The following is a 26,924-nucleotide window of genomic DNA, read 5'->3' on the forward strand; positions in this document are numbered from 1 at the left end:
CACCAGAGAATACTTCTGGACATGGAGTTGGCTTCTGGGGGGAAGTATTTGATGATGATTTTTGGGGGGAGGTGGTAGATAAAAGATAGTTTTGACAGATTTTTGCATATCACCCTTTTTCAGTTTTTCAAGTTGTTTTTCTCAGCAAATTTGTTTATTTTATCTATGTTATCAATTTGGGGGCAAAAATTATTCATAATTATTTCTTATTATCATTATGTGATTATAGGTTCTACAGGAATGATTTCTCTGTTTTTTTCTTGAATTTTATCAATCTTTTCAAAGAACCAAATCTTGTCTTTATTAACTTTCTCTGCTGGTCTTTATATTTTCTAATTCACCTATTTCTATTTTTTGTAATTACATTCTAATTTTAGAGTAAATTCCTTATCTTTTTTTCTTGCCTCTTAGGGTAAAACTTAGGTTATTGATTTTCAGCCTTTCTTTCTTTCTTTCTACTGCAGGAATTTGATGATATTAATTTCCTTTTTTTTGGTCTTACTTCTTCAACTTAATAGTCATATAGAAGTGTGTTGTTTAATTTCCTCATATTCAAGGCCTCTCCAGCTATATTAGTGAGATAGATATCTAATTTAATTTCATTATGGTCAGAGAATATGTTCCATGAAATTTTATTTTATATTTTGGAATTAATTGAGACTTGTTGCACAACCTCGAATATGATCTATCTTCATGAATATTTCTCGGGCACTTGACAATAATGTGTATTCTTCTGTTGTTGGGTATAGTGTTTTATAAACATAAGCTCAAAGCAATCTTTATTGTTATGATATTACTAGAGGTGGAGTGTTAAAATCTCCACCTATGGTTGTGGATCTATCTACTTAATTCTTTAGTTCTATCAAAAATTTTTTATCACATGTTTAAAACTCTGCTACTAGGTGCAAACACATTTGCTTCTGTTATAACTTCCTAATAAATTGACCATACCATCATGAAGTTCCCTTTTTATTTCTAATGATATTCCCTGGTCTTACAGTCTATTTTTTCCTGATCATAGTGTCACCTTTTGCTCCTAATTCATTATTTATATTTTTTGCAGTACTCATCTTTCCCACTATTTTATATTCAAATTATTTGTTTCTTTGTGCTAAAATTTCTTCTCCTTAGACTCAGTGCATAGTAAAAGCTTACTTTTTAGTCCAACAACTCTTACTTTTTCAGTTCAATGATAAGCATATTAATTGAAATGTTTAGACTATTTACATTCAAATGCAAATGTTGGTATATTAGAATTTAGTTCTATCATTTTGCTACTTGTTTTCTATTTGCACCATTTATATTTTGTTCCTCTGTTGTTCTGTGCCCACCTTCTTATTGGCTAGCTGTATACCTTTTAGTATTCTATTTTAATTTCTTCATTAGCATTGCATCTGTACATTGTGGCATTGCATTTCTAGTGATTTTTCTAGGTTCCTATATGCATCTTAAAGTTTTCCCAATCTGCTTAGAGTTTTGCTATAAAATTCAGAAAGTTTGCAACAGTATAGTTCAATTTAATCCTTCAGCCCATCTTTTGCACTACTATTGCATGACATATCTGATATATATTTATAGATGTTAAATATGGCAGTATATTTAATATATACATTAAATCCCACAGTATAGCATTATAATTTTGCATTAAAAATATTTTTTAGTGTTTTGTATTTACCCACATCCTTGCCATTTGCAGGCTTGCTTTTCCTTTCTGGAGATTTGAATTGTCTTCTGGGGTTATTTCTCTTCTTCCTGAAGAAATTTTCTCAGTATTTCTTGAAGTTCGAGTCTGTTGATGGCACATACTCTCAGTGTTCATATAAAAATGTCCTTATTTTACCTTTGTTTTTGAAAGATAGTTTCATTGGATATATAATTCTGTGTGGTTTTGTTTTCCTTTCACAAGTTATTCATTGTCCTCAACCCCCCAGTGTTTCTCATAAGAAGCCAGCCAGAATTTGTTTCTTTGTTCCTCTGTAGGTGATGTATTGCTTTTTCTCAGGATGCTTTTAATAGATTCCCATCTCTGATTTTTTTTTTTTCATTTTGGCTATGATGTACATAAGTGGGTTTTCGTTGTACTCATCTTGCATGGAATCTGTAAGCTTTTCATCAAATTTGGGGAGTCTTTTGCTTGTTTGTTTTTACAAACAAGATGTTCTTGGCTGCTAGTTTTAAAAATCTACGTTATTTCCTGAGTCTTTTTTTAATGAAACAAATTTGTTTTTCTCTCACATAAAATAAGTCTAACCAGTGAGAATTTCAAGGTTGTTATGTCAGCTACAAATTCAAGAACCTACCCAGATGATTTTCTAAGTGACTATTTTCTCCTTGGATTAAATGTTCTATTTCTCTTTCTCTCTCTCTCTCTCTCTCTCTCTCTCTCTCTCTCTCTCTCTCTCTCTCTCTCTCTCTCTTTTGCATATCTAGCAATTTTTTATTAGGTGCATGTTGGATGCCATTCGAGAATCCGAATGTAATTTCCTTTAAAGAGTTTGGGTTTTTGCTTTGGTAGTCAGTTAACTTTCTGATAAATCCCCTTGATCCTGTTGAGGTTCACTTTAAAGCTTTTTGAGCAAAGGTCTACAGAGCACCTACTCTAGAATAGCACAGCTCTGATCCTAAATCACGGAGTCTCGACTTGAGTTCCTGAGTTATCTGCAAGGGTTTTTTCATCATCCCTAATAGGACTCTAACATCGTTCAGTACTTTATGTCCTACATAATTTTACTTCACATTAGGGCCTCCTGTAACAGTTTTCAGCCAGATCTTGCAATCTTGCCCTAAACATGTACAGCTTCTGCTGGGTCAGAGACTCAAGAGCACCCAGCCGCCTCAATAACCCTAGCTCCAGTTTCTGTCTTCTCTATCAAGACAGATGTTCCAGTTGAGGTCCACTGTCCTACATCATGGCTTGGAAAGTGCCTTCAGGTAGAAAGCCACATGGTTATGAAGTCCCTCTTGAATATTTTCCTTCTCTCAAGGACTGCACCTCTGTAGTGACCAATACAAAGTACCCCAAACAAGTTATTTCTTGTATCATGTCCAGTTCTATAGCTGTTTGTGACAGAAGGACAAATACAATCTCATTCTTACACCTTGGCCAAGACTAGAAACCTATTTATGCCAACTTCACAGAAAATTCCAACACATTTGCTCCTTAGCCTAGTAAAGTTTTGAAGTCATAAGTAAAGGTGAAAGGTATGTATAGTTATATTAACAGCTCAGTAATAAGAAGGCAGAACAATCATATAAGACCGTCATAAACTCTGAAAGTTATTTCAAGTAGAAGCACACATACACATCTTAACACTTACAAGCAACTGCATCATCCTCTGCTATGATTTGCATAGCGATAGACTTTAAATCATTAAGAAAATATTAAATCTACTCAGGAAGGAAAGGTGTTGATAATACATCTTAAAAACTTTAGAATTGTGTCACTTAAAAGCAGGATCATAAGATTGTTTAAATCCAGGGGGATTTATAGCATGGCAGTGTTTCCTGAAGGGGTAGGCATGAGTCATCCGGGAAAGTTACTTCTGTAACTTAGGTACTGCCTCCTCCAAAGATATCAGATAATTGGAGAGATGCTATAAAAAGTCTTAATAATGAAAATGTTGAAAAGTAAATGGAATGTCTGTACTTGTCATTGCTTAGCATTTAAACTCCCTCTCCTTAATGTCCAAGTCTTGTTACCATGGTGATGTTGGGCATCCTCCAGATCAGGAGCTGCATAGGTGAAAGAGATGGAGAGAGAGAGAGAGAGAGAGAGAGAGAGAGAGAGAGAGAGAGAGAGAGAGGTGAGAGAGAGGCATTTTTAATGTTATGTGTTTTTATGTGTGCGTGTATGATGAAGGCTTTTAGTTAATATCAGAACTCAACTACAAAACATTGGAGCTCATTGTTAAAGATTATCCAGGAAGACCCTTCCTTCTTTGAACCTAAAATTTCTTTGAACTTTGAACCATAGAGCCTTCTACCCTTAGACTTCCTTCCTCTGCCTACCTTACCTTCTGCTCTGATGTTCCTTCGCAGTTCATCGGCCATCTCTACAAAGCACACACTTTGCATCTATCAGAACTCCTTCTGAGAAGGTGACCTTCCTCAGGAACAGGAGGAGACCCATATTTCCTTCATGGAATAAATTTTGCATCCCTTTCCATCAATGGTCACACCCCATGAGACAAGAATGAATTCCATAGACATGCAATAGCCAATTCTTCATAGAAAGCCTTTTTTTTTTCCTCCAGGTGTTGTTTTCATTCCTATGAATGATGATTATGTCAGATATTTCATGCTATTAAACATGGTTTATATCTTTTTTCTTTTGTAGGAAAACCTGGGTCTCTTTTCAGCAGACCCAGCCTCCAGTACCTGGGAGACGTATGTTAACTATCTTGATGATATGTTGCTGGATGGATTCTTTCTTGCCATTGAGTGCTCCCTCAAGTACCTTCTGGAAAACACGGGTACTTATTGGCATATGGATGTGGGTTATTATTGGGAAGAGAGGATCAGTAGCATCTGTTGAGTTAAAGTGAGGCACCATTGAGTGTTCTGTGACTTTCCTCAGATGCCGTGGATGTTTTGTGAATGGTACACAATAAACTAGCCAAGTTATTGAGTTTCTAAATGGTTCAAAGAGGTAAGATTTCTGATTTTTTAAAGACCAGGTGACAAAACAGTCTCTAAGATGGCGAAGCCCATCACAAAAGCAAAAAACATAAAAGTTCATTCAGTCGAAGTCCATCTCCCATAAAGAGCAGTGGGTGAGAACCTTGAAGCAGTAGGAAGCAGAGTTAGCAATGAAGGCTTCCTTTACCCTTGACTCATGTGGTGATGGAAGAGGGCATTCTGTGCCTTCCGGCTTCAAGTTACTTTGTCTCTGTTGCTTTTTGAGGTTGTGGCAGTCAGGTTAAGTGGAAGAAACAGAAGGTTTTCTAGGTGGAAAAAAAAAGTTAGACAAGAAGCAGAAGGGAGGTAACTTTGAGAAGGAAAAAGGAATGCTAAGAATGTAATCGGCTTTCTTTGAAGCTATAAAAAAAATAGGTAAGAACTTCACATTTAAGGTTGATAAACTGGGGTAAGGTGCACCGAATCAAAAATCCAGTAAGGGCTAACCTTGGCTTAGGGAATGCTGAGAAAGTGCAGAAGAGTTCAGGACTAAAAGTTGAATTACACCTTCACATTCTGGAAGGTTCTGAGTTGCCTTGTAAGAGTCATCCTGAAGGATAAGTCAGAACATCAAGGCGGAAAGAGTATTTTGAAGCCAGAAGGTGAAAGTAAGAGATGTCAAGTCTAACCCAAAGATAGACATCAAATGCAGAGTTAAAATCAGTAGGCCAACATGTGTACACAATATCCAGCCCATAAGAGGGCACATGCAGACACCCAGGTTGAGAATACAGAGAAGAGCAAGGCCCAGCATTGAATGTAGTAGAAAGGGCTCTTGGACTTTTGGTAAGTGGAGAGGCTGAGGTATATGCATGATCTTGGTCTATATGATGCAGGGGTGCTCCAAATCAAGGATATCTGTCAGTGGGACCCAGGGGATCCAGCATAGTCAGCCAGGTGGAAGATCATCTTCTAAAGCAGGAGCAAGTAACTAATGGGGCATGGGATACCCGGCACCAAGACAGGTGAACTGGTCCTAAGGCCCCTGCATTGGGAGTACTAAAGTAGTACTTGCCTTAGTAAACTGGTCAAACTTTCTCTGAGATTAGAGGTTCAGGGAGCCTCCTCACTCAATCCTTCCTGCACCTAGGGAGACGCCCCATGTGGTACAGGCAGTGCGTGGAGATCGTACATCAATGTCCCGACTCTACTCTTGCCCAGTGGTACCTGGATCTCCTGACCTGGGCTGTCTGACATGCCACTTGTCTTCTTGAGGGAAGGATACAGTGGGAACAAGGGGATGGAGAGAAGAGCTGGCAGCCTTTCTCCAAGATTGCCAGGGTTACCCTCCTCCATGAAAATTGGAGGGCGAAACACCTTTGCTTCACCACATAGGGCCTTCAGATTCTTTGAGTAGGAAGGCACTGGGTTTCGTGGCTGCCTGAACAGAGACAATACAGATAAAATTTAAAAGGTATTGATTACCAAAGGAGGAATGAAGCAGCCTAAAGAGAGGAGCTCTTCCTTTTCAGGTCCAGCGTACCATTTTTGCTTCTTGAATGTGGTCAAGCCCATACCATTTCCATAGCCTGGGTTGGCCTGCCTGTCATTCTCAAAGTGTAAATCCTGAATAAATAGGGTAAATGCTATACACTCCATTAAGGAAGGTTCTTCCTCTTCTCTCCTTCTAAAACAACTTACTCATACCAAGAGTGTGGATCCAGGACAATCTGCCTCTTCTGATTACATTTGCATTATATCCAATCTAGGGATTAGCTTCCCCTGTCAGCACATGAGACAAGTCTCTGAGTCAAAATGCTCTTTAAAGTCTCCTAGATCCTGTAAACTGTATGCAATTTTATCTATTAATTTGTTAACATATAATATGAATAGTAATACATAATATACCATGAGAACATATGTACATTGCACATCCCATTTGGAAAATCTGAAATCCAAAAGGCTCTGAAATTCTAAATTCTTGAGTGCCCAGAGTTTGGGATTTTAGTGATTATTTTTTGGTTTGCAGATGCTCAATCAGTAAAGTCTATGCAAATATTCCAAACTGGAAAAAAAATCCAAAATCGGAAACATTTCTAATTCTAAGAATTTCAAATAAGAGATGGTAATAGCATAAAGGTAATTCACAGTCTTTTATTCAAACTATTTTATATTAGTATTATTATCATGCTTTCTGGATAAACCTGTATTCCCTTAAGTCAAATATGGGTTTGATGGGTCTCTCCTGAGTCTCATAGCAGAAATTCATCATTTGTTCCTCCAGTTTTGAAGGTAAATTCTATAGATATTTTATCAGGGTGAATCACTAAGGTAAGAACACCTCCATCAATAATGGGGCTTAAACAACAAAGAAGTCTAACCCCTAAGTGGTGGTCCAAAGGGATTGTTACCATTTTTCCAGTAGGTTCCTCCCATCCTGTACTTCCACTATTCTCTGGGGCTTTGTCCTCATTTTGTGATTGAGCCAGATCACAGACACATCCAGGTCTATGGGAGAGGAAAAAAGAATGTATAGAAAAAGCTCACAAATTGTCTCTGGATGTTCTCAGTCCAAAGGTGGCCTTGTTGCTTTGTCCCCACATTCCACTGGTGAGGAAATCACACTGTCACCCCCGCTGCAAGTAGAACTGAGAAATTTGGTCTCATTCTCTAACTCTAGGGAATAAGAAGACAATGGATTTCAGCGGGTTGTCTCTCCACCCACAGTACCCAACCCATAACAGCCTTCTAAATGTTTCTACAACCAAATACATATATGAAAATAAATGGTTATTGATAAAAGCGTAAGCATTTATCTTTGACTTGGAATGTGGTGTTCCCATCTTGTATTATGATGTAAATTTAGCAAGGCAAGTTGGCCTAGCAAGTAATCGGGAATTTGTGAATTATTTATACTGTTTTTAAAATTTTTATCACTCTGGGACTACAGAATTAAAATAAGTTCTGTGTTTTTAGAAAAGGAGCTGGAAGGGCAGGATGGTAACTTCTCTTTGTTTTTCAAGCCTTGTGCAACCATCCACAAGCATACCCCATTCAGCTAGTGACTGTCAGTGAAGAAATGGGCTGTTTCAAAGAGCTGGCTTTGAAAAATCAAGCTCTTCTCGAAGAGAGGCCCCAGTAACCCCAAGTGGTACCTGAAAATATGGAAGGGGACTGGCTATGCTTGGTCAATCAATGGATCGACCAATGAGGAAAGAGACAGAAAAAGTCCTGCAATGCCCAAGAGAGCCCTGCACAAAAATTGGTTTTTCCAAAGTGTTATTGGTTCCCCCTGTTGAGAAACACTGCAAGTCTTTCCCCCTCACCTTTTCTGGAAAAAATTTATATTTCCCATTTTTCTATACTCTAAAGAAATGCTTTGTGTGTTTGAAATCGTTATTCTGCTTTGACGTCTCATCCATTCATCATTGTTTTGTTGGTTTGTGTCTTTTGTTTTTCAGAATGTAAGGCAGGACTCACCCCAATATTTGAAGTACAACTTAGCCTTGCTGTCCCAGACTTAGTTTTCTATCCATCGCTGGAGTCTGGAGTGAAGGGGGGCTTCTATGACATGGTTGAGGGTCTTGTCAACAGCATTTTTGGGATGTCGTCCTTGGTGCCACGGCTTTCCCCACAATCTGGCTCTCCTCACTATCAGGTACTCTGTCTGCACCCCTCTGCCCTCCACCACATCTGGAGCTTCCTACCAAGCACTGATATAACCCCTGCCTGCTATTGTCTCACCTCCCCAGGTTGATCTGGAGGACATGGCTGATTTGGCCACCCTGCGGAGTACACTCATGGAAAGGATCCAGAGCATGATGACCCTCTGCTGTGGCTATCGAAACACCTTTGTCCAGTATTCCTATCTCTACGTGGAGGACCGGAAGGAGATTCTGGGTCAGTTTCTGTTGTATGGGCATGTTCTTTCACCTGAGGAGATGGAAGCCCATGCAGAAGACGGCATCCCCGAGAACCCACCCCTCCTCAAACAGTTCAAAGTGCAAATTGACTCCTATGAAAAGCTCTATGCAGAGGTGTGCAAACTGGAGCCCGTCAAGGTGTTTGACAGCTGGATGAAAATTGATGTGCGACCTTTTAAGGCGTCTCTGCTGAATATAATTAAGAGGTGGAGCCTCATGTTCAAACAGCACCTTGTTGACTATGTCACTAACAGGTAACACAGCATCCCAGGTTGCCCGTAGCACCATGCTCGTAACTGTCTTTGTAATTTTCCCCCACGGATTCATTGATTAGATTAAAAATCAAAACAGCTGGTTAGAGGCTCCAGTCTTTTGGACACCATGGTAACTTCAGTCCTGTGCTTTCCTTTGCTCACCCGCTAAGGCCTCTGTTTCATTTTCTACTTGGTGCCCAGTGGGGGAATGGCACCCGGTAAGCGGTAAATAATGTTTAGAGACAATAATCGCAGATTCAGCCTCCCTTCACAACTCTCACTGTGAAATCTCTTTAAGCCTGGGAAGCAGAGGGGGTCTAATGGGCCTCTTAGATTTTATTTCTACCAATTACTTGTTGCCTCAGGTGATCCAACATGGAAGTCACTAGAACCCTATGCCCCTCCAGGCCTGTCTGTGCCTTTCTAGCTACCACAGAGTGAGTCTGAGATTCTGTCTGTCCCACCATGGACCTAGACCACCCAGTTCGGCACTGTGCTCTTTAATCCAGAGAATCATCATCTGGATGAATAGTCAAGATGGTCAGCAGCCCACTGATCACTTCACCTTGTCCCCAGAGAACTGTCACAGTCAGAATTTCTACCCCTATCTCCACCCTGACTCCTGGGGGGGGCAGGCACAGCCCCTCTGTTCAGCAGTCACCCTCCAGATGACATGTTCAGGAAGACAAAGGACCCCTCTCGTTGGTTCGGTGCTGGTCTTGCTTGATGCTGCGGCTTCCCTGCTTCATGATCTAGAGCTAAGCACAGCCAGGAAATAGCAAAGCTGAGAATTTATCTATATAAAATCAAACTCCAAGAGACTTTGCAAGGATGGTGTCCCCGGATTCTAGAAAACCCCAGGGAAACATTCTGGAGATGCTTTGAACAAGGCTTCCCAGGTTTTCTTTGGGAAACAGAACCAATTTTCTACATTCATGAGAGCTTTTGCTCATCAAGGAACTTAGAGGCAAGATGAGGGAAGGCTAGTGTGTATCAGGGCAGCAATGGTTACCCCCAGAAGAAGCTCTGCTTGGGGGTACAGCTGGTTTGTGTTCCTTCATTCCTCCATTCCTGTAGGCCTGGTAATCCAAGAACGTAGGTGTGTTTTAGCACTTAGGTTTTGTTATTATTTAGGTTTGGTGAGACCAACAGGCCAGGAGATGGCTGCCATCAGAAATATCATTCACTTTTCACAGTTCTAAGAGGAAAGCAGGGCCTTACAGGAAAGCACCCATGTCAGGAGTCAGGAAAGGAAGGAAAGGTGAGCAGTAGTCTTTACAGTGGTTTTCGTGGAAAGGAATGGGTAGTAAGGCAGAGCACACTGGTTTAGGATTGGCAAGTCTGAGTAATTTCAGGGGGCTCCACAGCACAGTAGCTATCCCTCGTTTTCTGATACCTGTCCCTGGAGGGATTAGGGCAGAAGTGTAGTAGCCTAGAGTGTAACAGACAGTTGCAGGAGGTGGCTGAGCTCAGGATTAGTCTATTTGCATATGAAAGATAAGCTTTTGGTCAGGCCTGACTATCTCAAGGAATTGGCTGTGCTTGCAAGGAGCAGTCCCTCTAGGGTTTTTAAGACCCAGATGGGAACAGGTCCAAAAGCCTAGGGTGGATGCCAACCATGACCTGAACCAGGTAAAGCCTCAGAGGATCTGACAAGTGGTTTACCAGGTTAGACATCTGGTAGACCAGTGAGGGGGCTTGAGGTCTTGATCTGGAACCCTGTTTCCTCATCTCTGAAAAGACAAGCAAGTACTGCAGGATTCCTCCAAGGAGACTTCCGGCTTTAACATTAAGTCGGTGATTTCCTTAACTGGCTCCTTTGCTATGCTTGAGGAATATGTTTTAAAATTTTCTTGAGGATTAGAAAAAAAAAAAAGGAAACAGAAAAAATAAAAACTGCTTTTTACCGAGTATATCCTCTATGCTAGGTAATTAGAGCCCTTGCACCTGTATCCTTCCACCCATCCTTTGCTGTCCCCTTCAGCAAACACCCACTGATATCTCTGTCCACCTTCAACACTTTTTTGCTCTAACTGAAACCTGTCTCTCCTCTAAGAACACTGCCTTCCTGTGGATCCTCCCGAATGGAGGCTGATTCTTTTTCCTACCTCCCTTTTACCACGAAGTCTAGAGGTGGGCAAGGTATCAGACCAGTTCACCACCATTCTCCCTCCAAATCTCCAGCTTCTCTGAAGTGACTTCTGTCCGACAGTGCTAACTGCTACTTGTAATTCCCACAGTCACTCTTAGTCATTCTTCCTTGTCATTGCAGATATTTCCATGTGGCTCATGTTCCTCCTTTCCCACCCTTCTGCCCAACAATCACCCTTGGTGACCCAACATCAGCATAGAGTCTCCATTACACCTGTCCCTTATTTAGTGGACCCCACTCCAGTGCCCCTGCCCTCTGCCATGTGACCTCTACGTTCTTGTACGTTGGGCTGTCAGTCAGAGGAGGGAAAGATGGGGAAGCAATTGCACTCTCTTCAAAAGCTCAGGTGTGCCTGGTGCCGTAGCTCATACCTGTAATCCAAGCAGCTCAGGAGGCTGAGGCAGGAGGATATAGAGTTCAAAGCCAGCCTCAGCAAAAACAAGGCACTAAGCAACTCAGTGAGACCCTGTCTCTAAATAAAGTACAAAATAGGGCTGGGACTGGGGCTCAGTGGTTGAGTGCCTCTGAGTTCAATCCCTGGTACAAAAAAAAAAGAGGGGGGGTGACCGGGTATAACATTCCATTCTCTGACCACATCTGGTATCTTCCCATTCTGCAGCCACCATGCAGAATTCTTCAGTCCCATCAGGAGCTCTAATTCCTTGACCCCAACTTCTTCCCCATGTCTATCATGCAAGCTCCCCATTCCCTGCCATTCCCACTTTGCAAACCCCTGGACTATTTAAACTCAAGTGCTCCACATCTGCTCCTAAGCAGTTTATCTTTGCCAAACAAAAACAAACTATTCTCCTGACTAGAATTACGTTTGAATATTTGTCACATTACATTTATGAGCATCCATTTCAAGAAGGCCTTTTGCGATGGGAAAAGGGAAGAACAGTGGATGATTCTGACTGATCTTTCCTATGCACATACATGAATACAGCACAGTGCATCCCGACATCGAAAACATCCACAAAACACTCACTTATGAAAAGTGTAAATAAATTGCAGAAGATCAGTCGAATAGCAGGAGGGGAGTAAGGGGAAGGAGGGGGGAAGTGCTGGGGACTGAATTAGAGCAAATTATATCTCATGCTTTTGTGATGATGTCAAAATATATCCTAATGTTATATAAAACTGAAAAGAATCAATTAAAAAATAAATTTAAAAAGCCCTTTGCATTTTCCTACAAGTTTCCTAACTTTCCCAGACTCCTCGTTCCTTGCTCTTCTCAAACTTCAATCATCCTCTCTGCCCTTTTGACCTTGCTTCTCATTTCACTGAGAAAATAAAAGAAATCATGAGAGAACTGGCTCAGCTTTTCCCTAAGTCTACCAGCCTGCCTGCATTTGAAGCTCTACATCCATCTTCCCCACCTGTGACAGAGGATAAGCTGTCCTTGCTTTTAGAAGTCCAACCTCTTTTACCTACTCAAGGATTATAGTTTGAACATGGTTTGAGTGTATTCCCCGAAGGTTGGTGTACTGGAAATTTTTCCCCAGGGTTGGTTGGGTTGGGAAGGTAGAATCTTTAAGATGTGAGAACTAGTGGGGAGGTTTGGGGTCATGGGAGCATCACATTGAAGGGATTAATGCGGGTCTCATGAAGTTAATTAGTTCTCAGGACAGCGACTGCACCATATACTTGGCCCCTTCTGCATATGACTGAATCCCATATTTCTTTTCGCTGTTGTGATATAGCTAGAGAGCCCTTGCAAGTATGTCAGCTTCTGTCATGACACATGACTCATCTGTCAAGGCCACTCCAGGTGAACTGGGCTGGCACAAAATAATCACACAAAGAGAAGTTACTTACATTTTTCTTTAGGTCCCATGACAGCTCCTCTGACCCAGCTCCCACACAGGGGGGCAAGGCAGGCAAGAAAGAGAAGGGAGCACGCCTTGAACCCAGGTTTTATTGGGGGAGGCTGTTTGAAAGAACATTCCATCCATATAAGGCAGAGGGCTCATGTTACAAGGGGCAGCCCACTCCCACTGGGTAACACCCACTCCCAAAGCTGAGCTCTTCTGCTGTGGGGAAATGGGGACTCACCTGCCTCTGGTGAGGGAAGCCAGTCTCCACATTTCCCTCACTCAAGGCTAGGGGGCGCTCAGTTCCTATGTGGCAGCTCCCAACAAGCACCATGCTCTTTGAACCCCATTTAGCCACCCAAATCAGGAGCAAAATTAACCTCCCTCCTTTATAAAGTACCCAGTCCACAGAAAATGGACTAATAATGCACCCTAAATATTCCCTATCTCCAAAATTATTCTTTCCTGTGTATATTCTCAATAGCATGTGAACAGACTGCTATATCTGTCATATCTAAAAGGAGAAAGTGAATATATATACATATATATACACACATATATATGATAAGTGAATACATATGATAAGAGACTACATATATATTAGTACCTTGTAGATATATATATGTCATTTCTCATTCTGTGGTCTGTCTTCTCTCTTCATTTGTGGTTTAGATGGCCCTTTTATCCATAGGGTTCAATCAACTAGGGATCAAAAATAAAATTTTTGATAAAAAAATAAAATAAAATAATTCAAAAAAATTGCATCTGTACTGAATATGTCCAGGCATTTTTTATTGTCATTTTCCCTAAGAAATACAGTATAACAACTGTTTACATAGCATATACATTATATTAAATAATTACAATAATCTAGAGATGTTTTAAAAATATGGGAGAATATACATAGGGTAGAGGCATATACTATTTCATTTTATATAAGGGACTTGAGTGTCCATGGATTTTGGTATCCAGAGGGGGTCCTGGAACCAATGCACCATGGTTATTGAGGAATGATTGTATTTTGATGAATAATTCTTCATGTCGATGTAACCGAATGTGTCCATCTTACCCCTAGGTTGTTCTTCTCTTGTATTAACGAATCCCCTTTCGTTAAAAGAATCCCCTTTTTCCCAGAGATCCTAATGGAACCTTTATTTTCCTTTAAAATTTCAGAACGTTCTCTTTCACATTGAGTAGTCCCTGTCTGTGGCTGCATGAATACTGAAATACCAATCACCAGATTTATTACAGTAATAATAAATCTCTGTATCTGTAATAAATCTCGGTATCTGGTAGGGCAAGTCCCAGCTTTGTTCATTTTCACGAAGAATATCTGGGCAATTCTTAGCCATTACTTTTCAGTACAACTCATCAGTGTGTGAGAGAAAAAGGCTATTGAGAGTTTGTTTGCATTTGCATTGACTATATATAGATCAATTCGAGGAGAATTACCATCTTCCTGGTGTTGGGTGTTTCTGTTCCGGAACATGCTAGTTTTCCACTTAATGTCCTTTCATTGTCCACCAGTGAAATTTTGTAATTGTTACCTTTAAAATAATTTGAATATCTTTGTTCAGATTTATTCCTCAGTGTTTTATTTTTTGATTCCTAGTGTAAAACGTTTTTTATTAATGCATTACAGTTATACCTAGTAGTGGGGCTCTTTTTGACATAATAATACAAACATGGGATATAATTTGGTCCATTATATTTGGTACTTCCCTTTCCCCTTCCCAATTCCCTCCCCCTCTTCTCTTTCCTCTTTTCTACTGCTCTTCCTTGTATTTATTTATAGCTTTTAAAATGAGTGATTCATAGGTGTCCTTAAAAGTGCGATTCACCATGATTTATTCACATATGTACATAGCCTCATTTGGCCAATTTCATTCCACCATTCTTCTCTTTTCCAATCCTTCCTCCTTCCCCTCCCCAACCCCTTTCCTCTGCTTTTCTAATCTCTCTTCTATTTTCGTGGAATTCCCCTCATCCTTTTTTTTTTTCTCCCTTATTTTGGCCTAGCTTCTGCATATGAGAGAAAACACTCAGCTCTTGACTTACTGGGTCTGGTTTATTTCACTTAGCATGATGTTCCCCAGATTTTCTATGGAAATGGGATTGATTTTTGAATATTGATTTTGCATCAAGCCACCCTGCTCCATTAACAAAATATTAATGCTAATAATTGTGTATAATCTTTGAGTTTGCTGTGTACATCCTCGTCACAGACAGATTTCTGTTTTGTTTCTTGTTCCTCAGTCTTGATGCTTTATAACCCCATTTCTTATCTTACTGCACTGGCTAGGACTTCCTGTATAATGTTTAATAGAGGTGGTGATGATAGACATCCCAACTTATCCTTGACCTTAGAGGAGTTATTTTCAACTTTTTACTACTGAGTATAATGTCTGCCTTGAGTTTTTTTTTTTTTTTTAAATAGATTCTCTTTATCTGATTAAAGAACTCTCCTTCTATTCCTAATTTGTTAAGAGCATTTACATAAGTGGATGTAAAATTTTATCAAGTGCTTTTTTCTAAGTCCTTTAAGATAATTGTTTATTTCCTCAGAATGTTTAAAGTGGTGAACATCAGTATTTGATCTCCAAAATTAAACTAAACCTAGCGTGACTGAGATAAACCAAACACGAAGTTTTATCCTTTCCAATATATCCAGTGGTTGATTTTGTTTGCAAATATCTTGCCGAGCGTTGCTGTACCTATGTTTGTGATGGAGACGGGCTTTCATTTTTCCCTTTTAATACTATCTTGGTCTGATTTGGGTTTCATGGTTTTGCGTTCATAAAATAAGTTAGGAATTAATCCTTCCTGTTTATTTTCTGGAAGAGCTGGTGTAATATTGGAATTTTTTGATCCTTGAAAATTTGATTTAAATCTTTTATAGAGGCATCTGGGCTTGTAATTTTCTTTGTGAGAGGATTGTAAGCTACAATTTCTGTAATAGTTATAAGGATATTAAGATTTCTTCTTCCTTAGTAAGGCACTTTTAGGAAGTCATGTTTTCTAGAAATGTATCCATTTCATATATGTCATCAAATTATGGTTGTAAAATTTATAATTTCCTCTTAACAGTTTAATCTCTGCAGAGCCTACGGTATGACCCTTTTCATTTCTATTCATTTTTATTTTGTGTCTTTGGCTTTCTTTTTTGATTAGTCTTGCCAAAGATTTACAAAGAACTATCTTATAAACTTGTTGATTCTCTTTACTATAGTTTGATTTTGATTTCAATAATTTATTACTTTATGTTTGTTATTTAATTTTCCTTCTTCCTTTGGATTTATTTTCTATTATTTGGCTTATTTCAGATAGATGATTTGCTTATTGATTTTGAGCCTTTTGTCTTTTCGAAGGCTAGCATTTTAAGATATAAATTCCCTTCCACATGCAATGTTACTTATATCTCACAAGTTTTAGTAAGCAATATTTTCATTATTATATAGTACTAAATATTTGAAATATTCATTACAATGGTTTTAGACCTTCATAAATTTACAAACATAGGGTTTTTTTCCTCTGGTTATATTTCTTTTTTTTAATTTCTAACTTAATTGCATTGTGGTCAGGGGATGTAATAACAGTCTTCTGAAATTTGTCGAAGTTCGCTTTGTACACTTGCAGCGTAGTCAACGTTTATAAATGCTCTTTGCACATTAGAAAAGAGTGTGTACTTTATAGCTACTGTAATTTCCGTGCATGCCTATTTCATCAAGCTTGTTAATTGTTCAATTCAAATCTGACCTTTTCAATCTGCTTAATTTATCAATTACCAAGATAATTGTTTAAATGTGGCTAATTTCTCCTTGTAATTCTGTCCCTTTGTGTTTCCTATATTTTTAGTTTATGTTCTATGGGCCTACAGAGTTTGACATTTTATGTCTTCCTCAAAAACTGAACCATTTAACTAGACATTAAAGAATCTTTCTTGTCACTAACTATATTTCTTTTGATAAAGTCTGTTTTGTCTTGTGTTAATGTAGTTAACTACATTAAACCAATTTTCCTTTGTGTGTTATTTTCCTGGTGTGTCTCTTTTATCCTTCGGCTTTGAACCTTGCTGTACAATTATGCTAAGAGATTTTTATAATCAGTGTAGAACTGAATTCTTTATCCATTTTAACAATGTTTATCCTTTAACTGGAAGGCTTTCCTCATTAATGTTTACTGTACTATATTTGGATTTAATTCTACCATTTTAATATGTGCTTTCTATTCCTTTTCTTTTTTTTTATTTTTTTTCTCCTTTCTGGTGTACTCTTGGATTGAATTTTTAAATGTTTTCTTTTCCTTTCTCTTATTTCATTTTTCCCTCTGCTAGTTTGAATGTCATACTATGTAGGTCTCCCATTCCACAGCTTTTAAATAATCACCCTTAAAATAAATAACTGTACCAGCATGTTTACTATCCTCAAAAAACACAAAACAAGAATAGTCCTATCTCTGTTGTTCATTCATCAAGTTAGATCTTTACATTCCTAGTAATTTAGATAGTTGTTTTATTATTTATTGAAACTCCTCAAAGTATACATTATTTTAAATATTTACACCTGATTTCTTTTTTATTTTATTTTTTTAATGCTGGGGATCAAATCCAGGACCTTGTACATGCCAGGCTAGTCCTCCACCACCAAGCCCCCCTACTTTTTATATTCAGTAACATATTTATCAGTATCATTGCACCTTATATCTTTCTACATTACAGACCTGTTGCTGAAGTCTATCAATTTTGGTTTTTTAATAAGGATCTATGAATGAAACACTCATTCTTTATTCATCTGAAGTGTATTTATTTTGCCCTTGTTCTTTAAAACAATGGTTTTGGAAAAATAAAATTTTTTTGATTGCTGAAAAATATTATTCTACGTGTCCTGGCATCCATTTTTGCAGCTAAGTAATCTGCCATCATTATACCTCTTCTTTTTCTTTCTTTCTTTCTTTTTTTTTTTTTTTGTAAAAATGTGTTTTTGCTCTGAAGTTAATTTTAAGATTTTTTTCTTTTAATAATGCACAGTTTAATATTGAAGTATCTTTATGAGAGTTTCTTTTTTTTTCATTATTTAGAGAATACTTTATTAGTTTCTGTAATCAAACCCACGTAGATAAGACCTTACATATTTAATACAGTGCGTTACCCCTGTACAAATGGAAAAAAATTAAGTTTAACATTTCTAGACCAATATGGCTGTTAATTTCTGTACAATGCCAACTCAACACGGTAAACTGGGATACTTTTCCAAAGTTGACAGCACAGCTAAAGTTTCCAAAAATTCAAATTATCTATATATGTGTGTGTGTATATATATATATATATATATATATATATATATATATATATATTTATATTTATATTTATATTTATATAAAAAGACCAATAATAGCAGTATATTCTGCAGCAGCAGCAGCAACAGCGTTTCCAGGTTCTGCAGTCATCTGAACAGAATCATAGACACACCCAGCACACTCCATTTAAAAAAGGGGGGAAAGTAAAAAAAACAAAAACAAAACAAAACCCGAGAAAACAGCAAAGTTCTGTTACTGTTGTGATACCTGGCACCATTTTTTTTTTTTTTATTAGCTTCTCAATCATCATCTGAAAAGAAAACATTCTAGAGTAACAACATTAAAAACAGCTCTGATAAAGCACGGTCACTACCACGTATCATAAAGCAGGTACGAGAGGTTTAACATTCACAGCGTATGATACAGTACTGTCTCCCCCTTATATTTTTCCCCCTTTCCCCTCACTTCCTCTTGTGAGAGTTTCTTTATGTTCATCCTATCTAGTATCGTATCTGTTTATACCATCTTGATATTGCATTCATTGTCTTTCAGCAAGCCAAGAAAATTCCTAGCCAGACTATCCTCACATTTTTACCCTTTTTTTTTTTTTTAACCCATTTTCCCGATTTCCTCCTTCTAGGGCTCTTGCTAGACTTAAATCTTTTCACCGTCTCCTATGTTTTTAAACTTACATTTCTTTTTCATTTCTATCATATAGCAGCCTAATTTTCTCTTTCAACTTTGTCTTCATCTCCAGTTTAATCCATTCTTTGAAATATAAATTTTAATTACATTTTCCATTTTGGGATCTTCTACTTGGTTGTTCTAAATGTTTCTTTGATGGTACAGCTTTTAAGCTCTTTTATTCTTTGCTTAAATGTTGAAGTTTCTCTTTTATTTAATTATTTAAAATATTTTAGAATATTTTTTTAGACACTTTTTGATTCATCAACTTGAAAGCATTTTTTTTTTTTTTTGGTGCTATTGAAGGAACATACACAGGCCTACAAAAAATTATTGGTCTCATTGTCCTGAAACTGCCCTTTAATCTGTGTAATAATTTTTGTAATGCTAGGACATACATGAAAAACTTTTCCTACACTTCTCTTCACAAAACAAAGTCATCATGAGACCTAATTCTCCTAATTCTAGAGTTAATACTCTTGACTTTCACAATATTGTGGTTATTTAGCTCAGTAAATTTTGTGATTTTTCTTTATCCATCCTTCCATACAAAGTTCTACACAGCATTCACATCTTCATTCCCAGTGCAACACCAAATTTATTCTTGAATGTAAAGGGCAAGTCAGGCCAGGTCAGGTACAGGGATAGGTACCTACAGAGACCGTAAGAAGCTACCTAGGCTCTGAGGTGGGTTCCTTAAGAAAGTATTTCTGTATAGGCCACAGTTGGAAGAAGCTGTTTTTCTTAGTCTTGAATTGATGACCAAAAAACCACAAAGAAGGTCACTTTCTCCTGCTATGTGGGACAGAAGCAAAGAAGCAAGACCCCTAAACGAGAATCTTTATGTCTTGTAAACATATCATATTTTACATTTTTTTCTTTCTGCATCTGAATTTCACTATATGAGGTCTTTTCAGTATCAATTTTACTATTTGTCTATTTGACTCCTACTCATGGTGACTTCTTTCCTTGTGCATCTTATGGTTTGGTTTGGTTGGCCCTAGGGATTAAAGCCAGTGATGCTTTACCACTGGACTGTATCCCCAGTCCTTTTTTTTTTAATTTTTTTTATTTTGAAACATGGTCTCACTAAATTGCCCAGGCTGGCCTCAAACTTGCAATCCTCCTGCCTCAGCCTCCTGAGTCACTGGGATTCTAGGCATGTGCCCCCACATCTGGTTTGTGATTTTTTTTCCAAGAAAATAATATTCTTTGGAATTTTACCTGTGGGGAGTCCTTTGAGGACTGGTCCTAGTTGTCATCCTTTGGTAAGGATTTGCATTTGCTCCTGGCAATCCTCAAGGGACTCTACCAAGCCTGGACCACTTGGACTGAAACCTGCTATGTCTACCCAGTGCAGAGGCCTTGGCAAGTTTCCCCAACCTCTTATGTCCCCTCCTATTGGTTTCCTCACACTGAGTGAATTCTAAGCCAAGTCACCTACTCTTCAGCCCATAAAGCAACCAAAATACAAGCTTAAGATTTCCAAGGTTTGGTTGAAACTTATGTAAAAGCGGCTGTGGAGCCTGCCTACCTCCAAGTGTTCTTATTTTCAGCCTCTAGAGATTCCTTCACTTCATGCCACTTTAGAGATGCATTTTAAATTCAGTTTAAAGTCTTCACCTAAGTATTTCAGTTATTTTGTTGGGATGATTATTCATATTTTCATGAACTCCATACAACTAGAGATGGTCTGACTACTGTCCATGCAGCCTTTGCCATTATGGCCCCACAGAAACCTTTCTTGTCAAAATGACCAGTGCTTTCCATGTGGCCAAGACCAGTGGACATCATGTTTTCATTTACTTTGACTCTTCAGCTATATTTGGCACAGTTAATCCTCCCACTTTCCCAAACAGGATCTTCATGTAGCCTTCTGGATTCCTCTCTTTTCTTCTTTTCCTTGCATCTCATTAGCTGGGCCTTTTTTAAAAAGTGTTTAAATTCGAGTCAGAATCTCACTAAGTTGCTGAGACTGGCCTTGAACTTGCAATCCTCCTGCCTCAGCCTCCTGAGTAGTTAGGATTCTAGGCATGCGCCCCTGTACCTGGTTGGCTATACCTTCTTGATCTCCTTTTCTGGGCTCATTTGTCTCCAAATCCTCAAAATACTAAAATTATGGTAGCCTCAGTCCTGGGTTTTTTTCTTTATCTACAAGCATTGTGCTTGAAAAACCTCTATGGGGCTGAGGATGTAACTCAATGGTGGACCACTTGCCAAGCATGTTCGAAGGCCCTAGGTTCCATCCCCAGCACTACAACGATGAATAAATCAATGGATGAAACTAAAAGCATATGTGCTGATAACTGCCAAGTTTCTGTTTTGAAGTTCCATCTCTCTGGAACTCCAGACTTACACCTAACTTCCTAATCAATATCTGCCTTGGTGTCTAGTGTCTGGTAGCGATCACAGACGTAAGATATTCAAGACATATTCCTCTTCCGTTTCCCCCACACACAAAAATAACTAGACTCTCCCATTACTTTATCATACCTGTAAATGATGTCACCCTTTACCACATGGCCCTGGGGGTCACGTTTATTTTTCTCAATTCCTTACACCTTTCATCCAATCCCTCTCTGAGCCCTATTGGCTCCATGTACAAAATTATCTTGAATCTGACCTCATCTCACCTCCACCATCCAGGTCAAAGGCAACATCTTCACCGGGACAACCCTAATAGTCCCCAACTACCCTCCTGGCTTGCAGTCTTGTCTTCCCGCCAACATTGCCGCCATCACCAGCAACACAACCTGCAAAGCTAAAATCTGTTGTCCTTCAGCTACAGGTCTTTTCATAATGTAAATTAGATCAGTCATGCTCCTACTCAGAATTCTTCTAATTAGAATAAAGCCTGGAATTATAGCCAATAAGGCCCTATGTTATCTGATCCCTCATTAGTCCTCCGAATCTTTTTCTTTGGCCTCTTCCTGTGACCTTTAGGCTTCTGCCACCATTACTTTCTCCTTTCCCCCAAACAAACCAAAGTTAACCCAGCTCCAGTACCTTTGCTCATGCCATTCTTTCTGAATGGAGTTCTCTTCTCCTATTGTTTTTTTTTTTTTTGCTCACTCCTTTACATCAATTATCTTTCTACCTCAATATCACCTCGTAGCAAGGTCTTTGCTACCATCCCATACCAAACAGTCCTATCATGAGTTTTCATTCCTTTTTTCTGATGTTTTTCATTAGCACTCATTACTATTTGAAAATACACAATTTATTCTATTTATTTGTTTCCTATTACTTTTCTCACTAAAAATAAGCTTCCTACAAGCAGAGACTTCATCTTATTTATCATTCTACCTCGAGATCTGCAAGTAACTAAAACCTCACAATACATGCTCAGTGAATATTTGTTGAGTTACAGAATGAACTTCATTTAACTCTCACAATCCCTAGAGAGAATGAAATCATTCATCCAATCATCTAGGTAAAGAAACTGAGGCTCAGAGTTGTTAAATAACTTGGCCCTGGTCCCATTATCTAATAAGTGTCAAAACGAAACGCAAATGTGTATGACTTCAGAGGCCAGAGCATTTACATTTTTAAAAAATTGTCTTATTTTTGGACTGGACTGACCACATTAAAATCATTTCAGACTTAGCCCAAAAAATACAAAAATAATACAAAGAGTTCCTGTTTAACATCTGATCTAACAATAGTAAAATGACAAAACCCAGGAAGTTAATACTGATGTAACTCACTTCTAGACCTTATTGCACAAGTTATTCCACTAATAACCTTTTACTGGTTCAGGATCCTGCCTGAGGCTACACAGCACATTCAGATGCCATGTCTTCTGAGGCTTCTTCTAATGGTACAAGTCTCAACCTTGGTCTTTCATAGTTTTCCCACTGGTGAAAAACACCCTATTCATCTCAGGGCACAGGTCCACACAGCCAGTGCCTGGCACATGGTAAGCTGTCTATAACAATAGCTATTATTGTTAGGGAAATGTTTCAGCCAGCTTTTTCTCTGTTGTGACTAAAATATATGACAAGAACAATTTTAGAAGAGAAAAAGCTTATTGGGGGCTCAAGGTTTCAGAGCTCTCAGTCCATAGACAGCTGGCTGCATTCCTCAGGGCTCAAGGTGAGGCAGAACATCATGGTGGAAGAATAGGGCAGACGGAAGCTGCTCACGTGATGATCAGGAAGCAGAAAGAAACTCCACTTGCTAGATACAAAATGTGGACCCCAAAGGCATGCCTCCAATGCCCACTTCCTCCAGCCACACCCTACCTGCCTTCTGTCACCACTCAGTTAAACCCCTCGGTGGATTAATTCACTGATTGGATTAAGGTTCTCATCACCCAATCATTTCTCCTCTAAATTTTCTTGCATTGTCTCACATATGAGCTTCTGGGGGGCACCTCACATCCAAACCATAACAGGATATAAAGTAAATATCCCTTTCTAAGAGTGGAAGGAGATTGGCTTTGTAATGCCAGATTCGTGGGACCCCAGTAGACCTCCAGGAGCCGAATCCAATGCAATCACACAAGAGTCTTTATTGCGAGCTTGAGCCTGGACTACAACCGTTTCCGACACAGCAGTCCCAAGAAGTGAGTCCTGGTTCTTAGTTTCTGGGGGGGCTAATCTATGCATCACAACATCACCCAGCAAATCATTTCACACCGTGGGAAAATCAAACAACTCTTAACATTGATTAGCACATTCACTGGCAGGAACAAGTTGGGTAGGGGTGATTGGTTAGTACAAGAGGGGGATTTGTTAGAACTGATTGGTTCAAGCCACGAGGGGTGTACGTGCTAAACTACATGGTTTCCCAACATGTTATCAACCACCATAAACTACTGGGAGGGTCACCTGGCATTTCTGATATTTTCCCTGTCTCACTCTGATTGGTTGTTGCTGTGGTCTGAAACTAGGTCTCAAGCACTCTTTGGTCTTGCATTGCTGAGTCAAGGCTCTCTGGTGACTGTAGTTAGGGGTATCTGGCTCCGGAAGGCCTTTCCTGTTATTTAGGACAAATGACTCAGCAGGGTGGCTGTGTGCCTAGGAATGCTGGGTCATCCCCCTCCCCCTTTGGACAGGCCTTGCTCTGAGGTAGAGGCCTGTATTTTTTCAAAAAGGGAGTCACATCAGTTTCTCAGCTTCTCATGTTTTGTTTGTGTCACCAGCCTGGCTGACCTTGAAGTTTTTATAAAAAGTAGCGAGATTGGCTTACTCAAGAAAGTCGAGAAAGGAGATTTCCAAGGATTGGTTGAGATCATGGGGCACCTCATGGCTCTTAAAGAACGACAGAACAGCACTGATGAGATGTTTGAGCCCCTCAAGCAAACCATCGAATTGCTGAAGACCTATGAACAAGAGTTGCCGGAAGCCGTGTTTGAGCAACTGGAGGTCAGTGAGTTCGTGTGTTCTTCATAAAGGAAATAGAAGTTTAGAATACAAATAATAAATGCTGGGAAGGAACACTTATGCACTGTTGGCAGGAATGTGCGTTAGTACAACCACCACGGGGATCAGCCTGGAGGTTGCTCAAAAGACAAAGAATGGAACCACCATATTACCCAGTTACACTCCTCCTTGGTATTTATCCCAAAGAATTGAAGTCAGTGTACTACGGTGATACAGGCATACCCATGTTTATGGCAGCACAACTCACAATGGCCTAGTTAGGGAACCATCAACAGATGAATGAATACAGAAAATGTAGTGTGTGTGTGTGTGTGTGTGTGTGTGTGCGCGCGCGCGCGTGCTGGACTTTTATTCAGCTATAAAGAAGAAGAAAATTATGTTTGCTTAGTGAGATTAGCCAAACTGAGAAAGCCCAGGTTCACACATTCTGTCTCACATTGGGCACCTAGTAAGGACAAAAGGAACCTCATAGAAATAGAAGAGACACCCACAGACTATAGGAAGGAAACCTGAGGAGACAAAGAGAGGGAAAGGAAAGGGTGTAGAAGATGAAGCAGATCAAATATGCACCATGCATGTGTGCCTCTATCACAATGAACCCCATAATTAAGCATAATTATAATGCACCAATAAGAAGAGAAATATTAGGATTTAGAATGGGGCAAAGTGGGGTGAAATAATTAAAAACTGGGGTCCGATGATTGCTCAAGGAACTATCATGTGTAACACCATGTAATGTCCAGCACATTCTAGAAACTCTGTAAATGCAGAAAAATGTGATGCTGGGGATATGTAAGAGAATTAATATGAAAGAAGATAATTTTTCCCTCCAGAATTAGAGATAAGCCAACTTTCTGATTCAGAGGAAACAAGCAGTTCTGAGTGATTTTTAAGATGGTCGCTGAGGAAATGTGGGGCATAAAAGAGAATCAGAGAGCCAGAATAAAGAAAAGAGCAAAAGTTGCAGGGTTGGAGGCTGAAGGTGAGAGGGAGTCAAGAGGAGGCCACAGTGGACAGAGTAGGCCACAGCAGGGTAAATCAGGCACGTGGAGAAGGATGAATGAATCCACCACATCATGTATGATCCCAGAGCAGAGATGAGACAGCGTGGCGAAGTCCAGCTTCAGGCCTGCAGGAGGAGGGAGCTCTGTGGTTCTGACCACTTTGAGGTCTGCTTTGCAGGAGCTGCCTGAGAAATGGAGCAACATAAAGAAGATGGCCGTTACTGTGAGGCAGCAGGTGGCCCCCCTGCAGGCGAACGAAGTGACCCTCCTCCGCCAGAGGTGCACAGCCTTCGACCTGGAACAACAGCAATTCTGGGAGCAATTCCACAAGGAAGCCCCCTTCCGGTATGGACCACCGTTGCCCCTGCTGCCCTCTCTCCTGTGGACATTGTAGTCTTTAAGTCACGGGTGGTCTTCCTGCCACTTTTCGGCAGATGAAAACTTGTCAATGGTATTTCCTTCCACGTAGGCCCTTTGGTGAAGATGTGGTGCTAATGTGGGCAGAGTCCTATTGTGACCTGCCTGATCAAAGGTTGCATGGATATTTTTTCCTTTTAAAAATAATCTAGAACCTTCTATGTCTCCATTTGCAAGGGGATCACCTGTGGTAAAGTGACAAGCGGTTCTGAATGGTCCTTTGTCTACCTATATGCTAGCGGGAGTAGCTTTCCTCCCTTCATTCCAGCTCTATGGTCTGTTCTCTGTTTCCCAGAGCTGAGCTTCTTGCTGGGTAGACAGATTTGGAAATACCCCATGTAAGGAATGAAGAACCTTTTCATTTTCAAATATTACTTATCCACAGAAAGAGTAAAGCAAGCCACGCACAAGGGCTCACATGCCTGTTATTCCAGCAACGCGGGAGGCTGAGGCAGGAGGATTATAAGTTTGAGGACATCCTCAGCAACTTAGTAAGACCCTATCTCAAAACTAAACATAAAAAGGGCTGGGGAAGTAGCTCAGTGGTAGAACGCCCTGGGTTCAATACCCAGCCCTCCCCACCTTAAAAAAAAAAAAAAAAAAAAGAGACGAGAAAAGTTAAAAGATAACAAATCAACAAACTAAACAACAACAAAAAATATTACAACTTTATTTTGGGGGAATGTAGCATTATGACTGAAGCTTCTGGCTTTCTGGGGCCTAATTTCCAAACTACTCCTTATTCCTATATTATGGCAAGTTACTTAATACTTCTGTGTTTCAGTTTCCTTCAGTACAATGCAGATAATCATAATATCTACTTAGGATTAGGATGAAAGAGTTAACTTCTGTAAACGTTAAACATTGTGCCTGACAACATGCATGGTGACCAACTCTGGTGGTGTGCTGGTTCTGTTCTGACTCAAAGTGTCATGTCTAGGAAAGTCCCTCTGTTCTGGGAAAACTAGGATAGCTGGTGTTCTACCTGGCACTTAGCAAAGGACTATTCTCTCTCTCTCTTTTTTTTTTTTTTTTTTTTGGCACCAGGGATTGAACTCAGGGGAAGTCAATCACTGAGCCACATCTCCAGCCCTATTTTTTTTTTTTTTTTTTTTTTAGAAACAGGGTCTCACTAACATGCTTAGACCTGGCCATTGCTGAGGCTGGCTTTGAACTTGCGGTTCTCCTGCCTCAGCCTCCCGAGCTGCTGGGATTACAGGTGTGCACCACACCCAGCTAAGGCCTATTCTTTCTGTCAATTTATTTTTAATTCACAGATAACAACTGCATATCTTTAATAGGGTCCCGTTTGATGTGTTGATCCATTTATACTTGGTTGAATGCTCAACTCGGGACACTGAGGCTATGCGTCATCTC

General features: G+C 39.5%; 1 protein-coding gene across 1 annotated transcript in view; it reads left to right on the forward strand.

The window, feature by feature from the left end:
* Dnah9 (dynein axonemal heavy chain 9) overlaps positions 1 to 26,924 on the forward strand; it is a 328,584-nt gene that overhangs the window by 51,656 nt on the left and 250,004 nt on the right. Inside the window, exons 15-19 of the mRNA XM_076870265.1 lie at positions 4,337 to 4,472; positions 8,079 to 8,275; positions 8,370 to 8,794; positions 23,886 to 24,108; positions 25,309 to 25,475. Of these exons, the coding sequence (XP_076726380.1) occupies positions 4,337 to 4,472; positions 8,079 to 8,275; positions 8,370 to 8,794; positions 23,886 to 24,108; positions 25,309 to 25,475 (1,148 nt within the window). The remainder of the gene's footprint in view (positions 1 to 4,336; positions 4,473 to 8,078; positions 8,276 to 8,369; positions 8,795 to 23,885; positions 24,109 to 25,308; positions 25,476 to 26,924) is intronic.

The sequence above is a fragment of the Callospermophilus lateralis genome, chromosome 11 (genome assembly GCF_048772815.1).
Source record: "Callospermophilus lateralis isolate mCalLat2 chromosome 11, mCalLat2.hap1, whole genome shotgun sequence".
In the NCBI taxonomy this organism is placed as follows: Eukaryota; Metazoa; Chordata; class Mammalia; order Rodentia; family Sciuridae; genus Callospermophilus; species Callospermophilus lateralis.